The sequence below is a fragment of the Parasteatoda tepidariorum genome, chromosome 3 (genome assembly GCF_043381705.1).
Source record: "Parasteatoda tepidariorum isolate YZ-2023 chromosome 3, CAS_Ptep_4.0, whole genome shotgun sequence".
Lineage (NCBI taxonomy): Eukaryota > Metazoa > Arthropoda > Arachnida > Araneae > Theridiidae > Parasteatoda > Parasteatoda tepidariorum.
In genome coordinates, this window is record NC_092206.1 from 19,710,794 (window position 1) to 19,722,359 (window position 11,566).

Here is an 11,566-nt window from a genome sequence, read left to right on the forward strand (position 1 = left end):
TTTCTGTTGTTTAGAAAACTGTGAGGAAACTTTCTTGTAGAAGGATTTCAAAAATGATCTTGCAAAAAAAATATTTTCTTTTTAATAAAGGAATAAAAACTTTTTCTAACATTTCATATACACTAAAGAATCCCAAAATCTGAAAATTCTTTTAATACCAAATAAAATTGAGTTACAAAATTAGATAATAAATATAAATAAACGGCAATCAAAATCGTTTTTATCTAAAACTTAAGTTCCCAACACGTGCACTTTCGTCTGCCAGTGGGCATTTAAAACTTCGTAAGTGTGTTGGGATTTTCCACAGGATGTGTAAAAGCTTTCAAAAGAAACTTCTTTAAATATCGAGTACACTTTAAAATTGATTTTATTTAATTTTGTATCAAAATAACCTAATAACCAACCCTACATAAATTACATGTTATTAAAGCAGTCAACAATTCAGAAATTATTGCAAATAGACAAATTTTTAACGTTAATGCTAACCAATATATATAATAATTAATAGCCAATTTTATATTGAAAATATTTTGCTTGCTACACAAGAAAAAATTTTATTTTAGGAAATTTAACGCAACATTTTTTTTATTTTTTAAATTCAATTTTGAATTTTTTACATTTTTTTTATTTATCATGAACATAGTGTTACAGTAGTACAGGATTTTTAAAACAATAAGTTATTTTCAAGTTATAATTCGAATTTCAGAACAAATATTTTTATTTTTTACATAAGTGCAGCTTTTATAAAAAATTGCTAAAGAAAAAACTCAAGTATTAAGTCACTGTTCAGTAGGTCACTGCTTCCATTAAAATACAAATAATACAAAATAAAGAATGTAGGAATTTTTTTGTAAAATTATTTAACAAACCTAAAATTATTTTAAAAAATTTTAAAAGGGCATTGAAAAGATATTATCTGACAAAGTGAATAAGTCAAAAAGATTATCATCCCATGATCTAGAATTATTTACAATGTGTATTTGTCAATTCCAACTAAGACTGATAGAAAAATATCAGACACTAATAAATAGCAGCACTATTCATCTGCCCGCACATTTCACAGGAGATGTATTTCACAACTAGTCAAGTTAAAAACACAACTAGTCAACAACCTGTTATTGCAACATTCTTGCTATGATGCCAAATTAAACTGCTTTAACATTAATTGTTTAATTCTTCAATAACTCTCTAAACACCACCCCTCCACAACATAAATTTTAAAAAAATGTTTTGGTGAAACTACGTGATTTAAAATGTGTATTTTTAGGGTTGCTTATTTATTTAATTTTTTTTTTTTTTTTAGTGAAGTTTTTATAAAAATGTCAATAACAATATTTCACAATATAATTTAATACATCATGGTAAGTGAGTATAAAATATTATTATCATATTAAATTTATGGGTATATTTTATAAGTATAATGGCCTTAGAGTTATTCTTGCCGGGGTGATTGTGAGCCCAACTAAAAAATTCTGAAAATTTCTTGAGTAAAATCATTAATGAGGCACTTCAAAGAGTTTATGTCTTTATAAATTTAAATCATTGATATTTTCAAAACATGAAATTATAAATAAATTATATGCAGCATGATTTAAATGAATAATTGTTTATAAGTTTACTTTTATCTCTAATCACATTTATTATTCTACCAGAAAAAATATTTAGAAATGAAAGAGATGCCAAGTATAAATTCTAGTTCTAATATTTTAAAATAAAATATACAAGAATTTTTATGCATGAACGTGATCCATGATTTCCTGAAATTTCTGGACCATGGATTTCCGGAAACTTGGGATCGCAGTAAGCGAAAAATTCGGAAATCCAGATTTTTTCCGGAGCACAATCATCTCTGTTCTTGAGAAAGTGCTAGTATTGGTTAAATAAACCGAGAATCGTAAATTGCATAAGAACATAATAGGCAATAAAAGATTAAAAATAGATAGATAAAAAAAATACAATTTTAAGAAATGAATTAACCTTCTACCTATTTTGAGGTTCTTGTGTAGATGGTAGTATTGCACGAATCAAATTAGTAGGAGGCTTAAACCATGGCTCTAAACATTCAATTTGAAATGGTCTGGAACACTGCTCTTCTGAAAAATAGGCCAAAAATGACTATTTTGAAACAATAAATAATGCTTCATTACGTAAACAAAATCAAAACTTGATAAAATAAAAGTATTTTCAATAGATTTTATTTAAGATTTTCAGAAAGATTACTAAACATGGTCATAAAAAGAATTATTTTTGTTTTTATAATTTCCTTAAAAGTTATTTTATGTTTTACCTTAATTCGAAGCAGATAATTCCTCGAAATTTTACAACAATAGCACCCATTCCTCATTAAAATGTAAAGATTAAAGATTTAATATTTTAATTAAACTTTACATTATTTGAAAAATATTTTACTGATTATTTAATTTAAATAAAAAGGTGATTTGTTGAATTTATTTCTATGCAAACACTGTTAGGAATGGGCTGCTGTCATAAAAATTATTTTTAAAAAAAAGTTTCTGATATAAATAAATTGGATAATAGTAATTTTTCATATGGCTTAAGTCAAAAAGTGTGTTTCATTAAATCAGTATCATGCATTTTATCAGTTGCCAAAAATATTAAAAATTTGANATATATTGCCATTGAAAAAAAAAATGTTTTTTTTTTAAATTTAATTTTTTATTTTATTTTTTAAATGAAGCATTGAAAATATTTTGGCTTATAAAGTAGGAGGAAAATCTATATACTAAACAAAGTTGTCCTATGAGCTCCAAGCTTTTTATAATCATTAAAAATTCTGCTATTCTAGTAGATGCAAAAAAATGCTCATTTCCTTCTTCGACAATTTTTCTCCCACACTATACCTACATAGAACTATTTACATATGCATTCCTTATTTACTGACTTACTAAAACGCTAAAATTTATCAAAATTCATCTGAACTCCCTTTAACTCCACTTTAATTTATGCTTGCATGTCTATAGTGTATGTTTTCCTAAAAATTCATAAGATAAAAAATAATTTATCTCTTTCATATGACTAAGAATTAAAGGATATGTTTAAATAGAACAAGTTGAGACTTGTTCCAATAAAACATCTTATATTGTAAATAACTACATTTGCATATTGTACATAATTACAGTTAATCAATAAATGCAATTTTAAATTGCATAACATGGAAAAATCTTGAAAGCCTCAAAATGCAAAATAGCTCATTATATATTTTTTAATAAATAAATAACAAAGCTAATAAAAGGATTCAGAAACATTTAGTTATTTTGATGAAAAAAGCTTTTTTTTAATTTAATTTGAATTTTCAATTAAACCAAAAGAGCATTTTTGTTTATATTTACATTTCATTACTTCATATTTGTAAAATGTCCTTAAAAAAATGGGAGGATATCTTTCTTCTGTTAGAAAAAATACACAATTAGTTATTTAAAAATCTGTGAACTAGTATTTTACTAATTAGAATGTTACATATGTAAAAAACATATGATACATAATAATTTCTACAGTAAACTGTGTGTATGTGCAATAAATACAGATATATAAAATTTAAAAAAGAAAAACCAAACTATACTAGGCAAAATATAATTTAATATCTCATTAATTTTATCTATTTTATCTATCGTAAAAAAAGAACAAACCTAAAACCAGCAAATTCAAAGAAAGCATTAAAAAGAATTGGTAAAATGAAAAAAAAATAAAAAATTTAAAGAAAAAGATACTTTAAAAAATTGAATGATAGACATAAGAGCTATGATACAATTAAATAAAAACAAAATGAGTTCATACTTGAGTTTGAATCCTCATTAATAGTTGATGCTAAGAAATTCAATGACACAGAAGACTTTTGAAATAATTTATTTGGACTCATAATAGAAATTAAGCCAGAAGTGTCAGTTAAAGCTGAAAACAATCCAGGTAACTTTACACCACAAGTACTTTCACAAGTTATAAACTAAAAAGAAGAAAATAAAAATTAATAAATAGAGAGGAATAATAATAAATAATGCTTCAAGCAACATAATGCTAAGCTGCATTTTAAAAATATAGCATTTCATCTAAAAAAATTCTGTAATGCAGGCAATAATATGTTTCTATGTAATAGACAGTTATCTAATGAAAATTTCAAAAACTTTCAAAAATTTTAGTTAACAACACAATAAAGGTTATCATTATGTAGCCCTAAGCCTTTGAATCACTTTAATCACCAGCTAATAAATAATCGATTACTTTAAGTTATGGATGGTGTTTTCTACACTAGGGACCGCTGCAAGCTCGGTACTGCCTAAATTTCCGGGTTACTGTTTCCGTTGTATTTTAAAGCCATTTGGCATCATTGCGTTTTGAGATTATTGCAAACAATGCATTTGATTACTTATTAATTGTGTTTACAATGCTAAAAGTGTTAACACTAACGTAAGATAGTGCACGGCTTGCAACAAGAACAAACAGTAATAAACTTAAGAAAGAGGATATGTCAAGACTGCCAAAAAAGCGAATTATTGAAAATCTAGCAACCATGTTACCTTTTTTAACAATATATCACTAAATAACTAAAACAAATTTTTACTTCAAACTCTCCAGAATTACATAATAACATTAATATCTTACGAAATACAGCAGATTTGAACTCAGAAATTATCCAATTTATTTCTTTTATTGAAAACAAAATTATCCGTTTGAAAATATCGCCTCGTAGAATAACATGTAGTAAGCAGCTGCAAACTTTCTAACCGGAACTAGAGCAGGCATAGAGCTCGAGATTGTTATTGTTTACATTTCTACTGAAAAAACCATCCATATGGTTTTATTTTAAGTAATATAGTAACTCCATTCCATGTCTTGGGACATTGACCTTAATTTGGGAAACAAAATGATCGATTCACAAGAAAAAGGACTAAATTATACTGCTGGATACATAGCATTTCACCTTAAAAATATTAATTCAAAATTAGGAATATGATCTTCGCAGTACATCCAACAACAGGGGAGCAACATAGAATGTATAAATCTCTTATCTAAGGGAGGGTTATTTGTTCCATCACTAGCATGGATGGAAGTGTGTCAGGAATTTGAGAACATTTTTCTAAGTATGCAAGTTAAAATTCTTCTAATTTCATAACATAGTTTTTAATGCAGTTATTCTAAATATTTATGTTTTTTTTTAATTATATTCTCTTAAATTTAAGTATCTATAAAAAATTTTAAAATTTCTAATATTATTAGGAAAATAAATTATTTTGTTTCAGTAATTAGCATTTAAGGTTGTAATTTCCTAATAATTAAGTATAAACAAATAGCTATTAACAGCATATTTTAAAATCAGGATTTTAAGTTTAACCCAACTTTCCAAATTATTATTATCGAATAATATGTAGCTAAAAAAGTATCACTATATGCGTTAAATTTTTTTTTTTTAACAATAAGAGTTAACAGTGAAAATTTTAAAATAAACTATTTATAGTGTCATTTACGACAACTAGTAAAATATTATTAGTTTAAAATGGTATTTATTTCAATATTATGGCAAAGAAACTTTTTTAAACGGAAATAATGTGCTAATTGTGTAAAGTTTGAAAGCTAATATCAAGAAAAAGTCAAACTTATTTTTACAGAGAGAATGATGCTAAGTTTTCATAATATCTTTCCTTGCGATCTCCGAGATTTATGTGTGGTGTGACGTCATGAGGAGGGAAATTATAGCTTCAGCTCTAAGAGAGGAATGAATTAGCTCTTCTCTTTAGCCCTGCATCATAATAGCAATCCGCAGGAGGTTTCCATTGCAAGTCAAATTGCATAATGAATCCGGGATTTATCATTTTTTATGAAGATACAAAAACAAAATTTTAAAAGGCGGGCAGGAGAATCTTAAAACTTTTTTAAAAGTATTTTGCGAAACTACCATTTTCTTTAAGTTGAATTTGCGAAGGTACTGCTAGATGGTAGTAAATTTGCCCTGGACAGACCCCTGGACAAAATAGGTGTCATGTCCATCAATTTTTACATGATTCAAAGTAAACATTTCAAGTTCATCCATTAATGTGTTGTAAATAATATAGCTATAATAATAAACAAAAAGGTACAGTTATGTACCTTTTCTGCCAAAAAAATTATATATATATATATATAGATAGATAGATAGGTAGATAGATACACACACAATTTGTAACAATTTAAAGATAAAAAGAAATACAAAAATATTAAAAGCAGATGCTATTTCATTATATTTATAGAAAAAAATAATAAAGTGTTATTTCTTTTCCAAATAACTTAGGTTTACCATATTAAAACTTTTCAGAATGAGGTTTTTATTGAGATGTTGAAAGTGAACATAATTTTTGTCATTCCCATACACAGCAGGTAAGCATAAAAAATTTCCATAGGTGTGAGTTGATGAAGATTTAGGTAGAGCAAAATGGAAATCAAACTTGGACCAAGTAAGGGAATTAACTTTTTCAAAAAGTCCATGTTCAGGTTCATTCCATTTCATGCTAAATGAATATAATAAATACCATTTTTTAGTATACAATTAAATTACAGAAATATAAGTAATAGAATAATTTCATCAAAATTCAAAAGATGATATTTGCATTACAGCAGGTCTAGAAATAGAATTTAAAGCCATTCATTTTTAATTTATAATACAACCTAGGGTGACCNAAAAATTTAAGATCTTTTAAATTCTAATTAGATTTTCAAACAAAAGAAGGTAGAATAGGACTCATCTCATATAGCTTCAAACTTCCAGTAAATATTAAAATTCTATCTTGAATAGTTTTTTCACAAAATAGATGTTTGCATTTTTTGATCAATAATTACCCCAGGTCACCCTACATAACAAAAAATTAAATTCGTATTCAAATATTATAGAAATATAAGCATTAGAATAATTTCGTCAAAATTCAAAAGATAATATCTACATTGCAGCAGGTCTAAAAATATAATTTGAAACAATTCATTATAATTAATAATACAACCTATGCAACAAATAATTAAATTGGTACTCAAATATTAACTTTTTTAATACTTTTGTGAAAGTTAATATTTGCATACCAATTAATTATACTTTTTTAATATAAGAAATTAAAAAAGTACAATATACTCCTTATTTCTAAGGCTTCAATATAAATTATTTTTATCAAAAAAGTACAAAAAAATTTTTTTTTGCACTTCAGATAAAAAAAAAATCATATACTCTTTGATTCTGGGTTTTCACCTAGCAATATCTATATATATCAAGGAATTTGTGTTGCAGATGTTAATTATTCATCTCCAATATTTCAGAGTGATATAGGCAAGCAATTATATATTAAAAATCTCCTTTAATAAACAATCAGATATGATAAATAATAAAAAATATTTTTTTTGTTGAAAATATGGAGCTTTATCAATATAAAAAATTTTCTTTCTTTTTAACAAACAAATGAATACTATTTTAAAACATTTTGAAAATGGTACAGAGAGTGTGGCTGCAGGGCCAAGGCCCACAGAACACTTTCATCCATCCATGCATTGGCTATTTTAATTACTTTAATTTATTTGCTAATTCTTCTTCTTAGCCTTACACATTCAAATGAGTTTGCAGGGGGGGAAATGTATGCAATAATAACGAATTTTAATACAATAAAAATATTTAGCAGCGAAATATTTGTAACGATTTTTAATTCTATAGTAACATGTGAGGCAAAAGTAGAGGGAATCCCTAAAAATAGATTTTATTCTATAGTCAATTCAAAATTGAGGTATAAAAAGAATACCGGTTATATTAATGAATTTTATTTATTGAGAAAAGGATTAAATATTATAGTTTAGTTTTTAATTATTAGGTAATATATACATATTTATGAATATATTTCCTAATATAATATGTATATATATGTATGTATTCATAAATATGTATACATATATACACACACATGTATATATTCAAGCTAAATAACCATCGTATCCCCACATGATTTCTCAAGAGTTTCTATAGCAGTTATTACAACATATATTTTCAATACGATGTAATTGTGATATACATACGCGAAATAAATTACTTTCTAATAGTTTCTTTAGCAGTTAATACAACAAATATTTTTAAAAATGTGAATCATGACATACAAATTTAAAATTAAGCATTTGAGTAATAACTTTTTTTAACAAAAGATTTGTGATAATTTCACGCAAATACACATGGTTTTATGCAGAAGTTAATGTTATAAATTTTGACAAGGTTTTTAAAACCCAATTTTTACTTACACTAGAAATTTGAATAATAGTGGAACTCAATTAACTTGAATATTATGAGTAACTTAAATTTATGCCTTTTTTTATTTAAAAAAAAAACAAAGCTCCTTGCCCTTGAAAAGAGCATTGTATAGTATTCTGCTGTCCTTTAGAGGTCTATTATTTATAATTAAAAGAAGAAAAAAAAATCTGATGAAAGGAAATTTTTCATATCTAGAAAACTAGATTATATTTTTGATTTATTTATACTCTACAAAAAGTGGTAAGATTTCATTGAATCACTTAGAAATTAATAAGAATAACACATTAAAAATATTCATACCTATTAGTCTGAATTGACATTTTTTCTAGATGGACATACATCTCTTTATCTTGAAAATGAATAACAGCTTCACCAGGGTTGTCCTTAGAATTTGAATAAAATTGATATTTGATACTTTGAGAAATGATATCTGAAAATGGCATTAAGGAGCTTTTCAGATCCATCCTTATTGCCTGAGTTGCACTTCCATCACATTTCAAGACACTTGGAGAATTATCCAATACAGAGATAGGAATTAGTGAACACTTTAGAGATTTGAGTGAGTCAGATATTTTACTTAAAACCTCTTCAGCCTGACAAATAAAATTACCCTAAAGTAACAAAAATTAAAACATTAAAATAGCATTAAGTAACTAAGTCACAGTTAAGTTATTTGTATTTGCAAAGAGGCACTAGTATTTAAAAGTTTGGTGGTGAAAACATAATCCTGATTATTTTTTTACAAGTGTTTGAAAAAGTTTTTTTAAATATTAATATCAGAAACAATTACTGGCCCTTTCTCTAAAGCAGAAAAGTTTCCTGGATCTGCTTTAGAGAGATTTATAAAAAAAACTTAATAAAAAAAAACTAAAAAATTAGTAGAATATGATGATTAATTCCTTCACAACAACAAAACTATTAATGAACACAGCATTAATAGATCTCATACAATCAAAAATTTATAGAAGTAACATAATTTGAAACTAGTATAAAATTTTCAGACATTAAATACAGACATATTTAATATATAGAAAACTAAAACATTTGTTCATGCAATGTTTGAGTTAACAATGATTTAGTTCAATATAGTCTGAAATACTCAAAGATTATATTGCTTTGAAATAGTATAAGAAACTTTAATTATATATTAAAACTGCAAATAATAATCACAACTTAATAAAAAATTCATACAAACTGATATCTAAAGCATGGATAACTTCAAAGATTGCTCATGTTAATGAGTGAGTCAATAAATTAGTCTTATATACAGTTTTAAATTTATAAAAATTACATTATTTTGGACATTACTTCATGTAAAACATTACATTATTTCATGCAAGAGGTGAGTGAAGAATGATTTAGTTTATAGTCTGAAATATTCAAAGATATTGTTTAGAACCAGTATATAAGAAACTTTAATTATTTATTGAAACTATTATTTCATGCAAGAGGTGAATGAAGAATGATTTAGTTTACAGTCTGAAATATTTAAAGATATTGTTTAGAAGCAGTATAAGAAACTTTAATTATTTATTAAAACTGCAAATATTAATCACAACTTAATTTTAAAAAAATTTACACCAACCGATATCTTAAGTAGGGATAACTTCAACAACAGCTCATGTTAATGAGTGAGTCAACAAATTAGTCTTGCACATAGTCTTAAATTTACAAAAATTACATTGATTTGGAATTATTTTATAATTTCAAAGTTATTTTATTTATTAAAATTGCAACATACAAAATGACAACATACCTTAGAATTTCCACAATTAGTGTCAAGCCATATCCAAAGTATGGATAACTTCAACAACAACTGCTCATGTAAGGAATGAGTCAACAACGATTTCGAAAATTTTCCAGGAGTAAGGCATGATAGATCAGAACCAAAATATTCTAAAAACAATTGTTCGTTCCTAGGACACTTAGTAACTAAAAATAAAATGTCATTCTTGTTTAAATGGTTATGATTATTTTTACTCGGTGAAAACATAGACATTTGATCACTACTCCATTGAAATTCGCATAGAACTTGTGTCAAAGCAAGCTGTAGCACTTGAACAGGATAGCATGATTTGCTAGTATCTGAAATTTTATTAGTATCAGAAAGCTCATCGTTCAAAGCAGACGTGGATAGCGCTTCTAAATAGGATATGTGCCTTTGATAGCGAATCGTTATTTCATTCTCCAGAGTTTCAAAGTTTCCCAGGGATACATCAGAGAAAGAAAATGTATTCATAGTTTGAGTGAGAGAGCCACGGCTGTCAAAAAATTTAAATCCCCATTTCAAATTTGGTTCGATGGCAAAATAGTGAGTTAATATTCTCAGACATGTTAATCTTAAACACAACAGTTTCCTATTAAAATCGGCATCAATATTGACACCATCAGTGGTATATGCATTTAAGTCAAAAAGAAAAACTATTTGCATGGAAGGCATATCCTAGTTATTGATGATTATAAGTTTTATAGGGATGATTATCATAACTACGGCAAGGCCAAGTGCCGCCAATTTTTTGGCGACCTATTTNTTATAAGTTTTATATATTATTTATACCTTGGCATACCAATAAATGTGGCCCTAGATTTATACAATTACTTCATTGCACATCTTCATTTGTAATTTGTGCAGTTTTTATTTACATTTTCATTACAAGTGCATGCATACAGATCTCGGTTGATATAGACTTCACTTTTCGTACAAAATCGTTTCAAATTCGTGTTTGTTTATTCCTTTAAAAAAAGTTTAATACCAACTTTAAAGTTTATTCAGTTTAAACCCGTTGAACAGTTTTTTCAGTGCAAAAGAAATAATAAGACTTCTTAATAATTTAGTTGTATAATTGCTGAATTAGTTTCTATTTGACAGAAATATCAAAATCAGGTTGTCCCGTGGTGGACTGAGCAGAGGGGATGGTTCCCCAAAGCAGCGGAACCATCCCTTCTGCAGAGGATCAAAATTGCGATCGCATTCCTTCGGATCATCCTCAGCAATATTTCCCAGACCATCGCCAATAGCCCATTGTGCATCTCTAGTGCGACGTAAATAAAGTACCTACCTACCGTTTTTTGATAGTTGAAATTTCTAAAATTTTTACGAGTGAACTTTCAGGTCCAGTAACAAAGTCAAGTCCCGCAGTGGACTGATCGTTGAGACACGGTTCCCAGCAAATCACTGAAGTCAAGCATCATTGGCTGCGGTCAGTGTGAGGGCGGGTGAATACTTGGATTAGTCTGCGTAGGGACCGTGGATGTGCAGTATTGGTCCTCGTTAAACTGTTCTACCGTAATGAGCTCGACTTCGCT

At 26.8% G+C, this 11,566-nt stretch overlaps 1 protein-coding gene across 1 annotated transcript in view; it reads right to left on the bottom strand.

Moving 5' to 3' along the window:
* The window catches only part of LOC107449907 (uncharacterized), a gene marked incomplete in the record, with an annotated part of 26,430 nt that extends 15,705 nt beyond the window's left edge, over window positions 1-10,725 (bottom strand). Inside the window, 6 exon segments of the mRNA XM_016065582.4 lie at window positions 1-58; window positions 1,985-2,093; window positions 3,796-3,961; window positions 6,287-6,497; window positions 8,561-8,871; window positions 10,017-10,725. Of these exon segments, the coding sequence (XP_015921068.3) occupies window positions 1-58; window positions 1,985-2,093; window positions 3,796-3,961; window positions 6,287-6,497; window positions 8,561-8,871; window positions 10,017-10,700 (1,539 nt within the window).
* Between the last annotated feature and the right edge of the window lie 841 nt (window positions 10,726-11,566).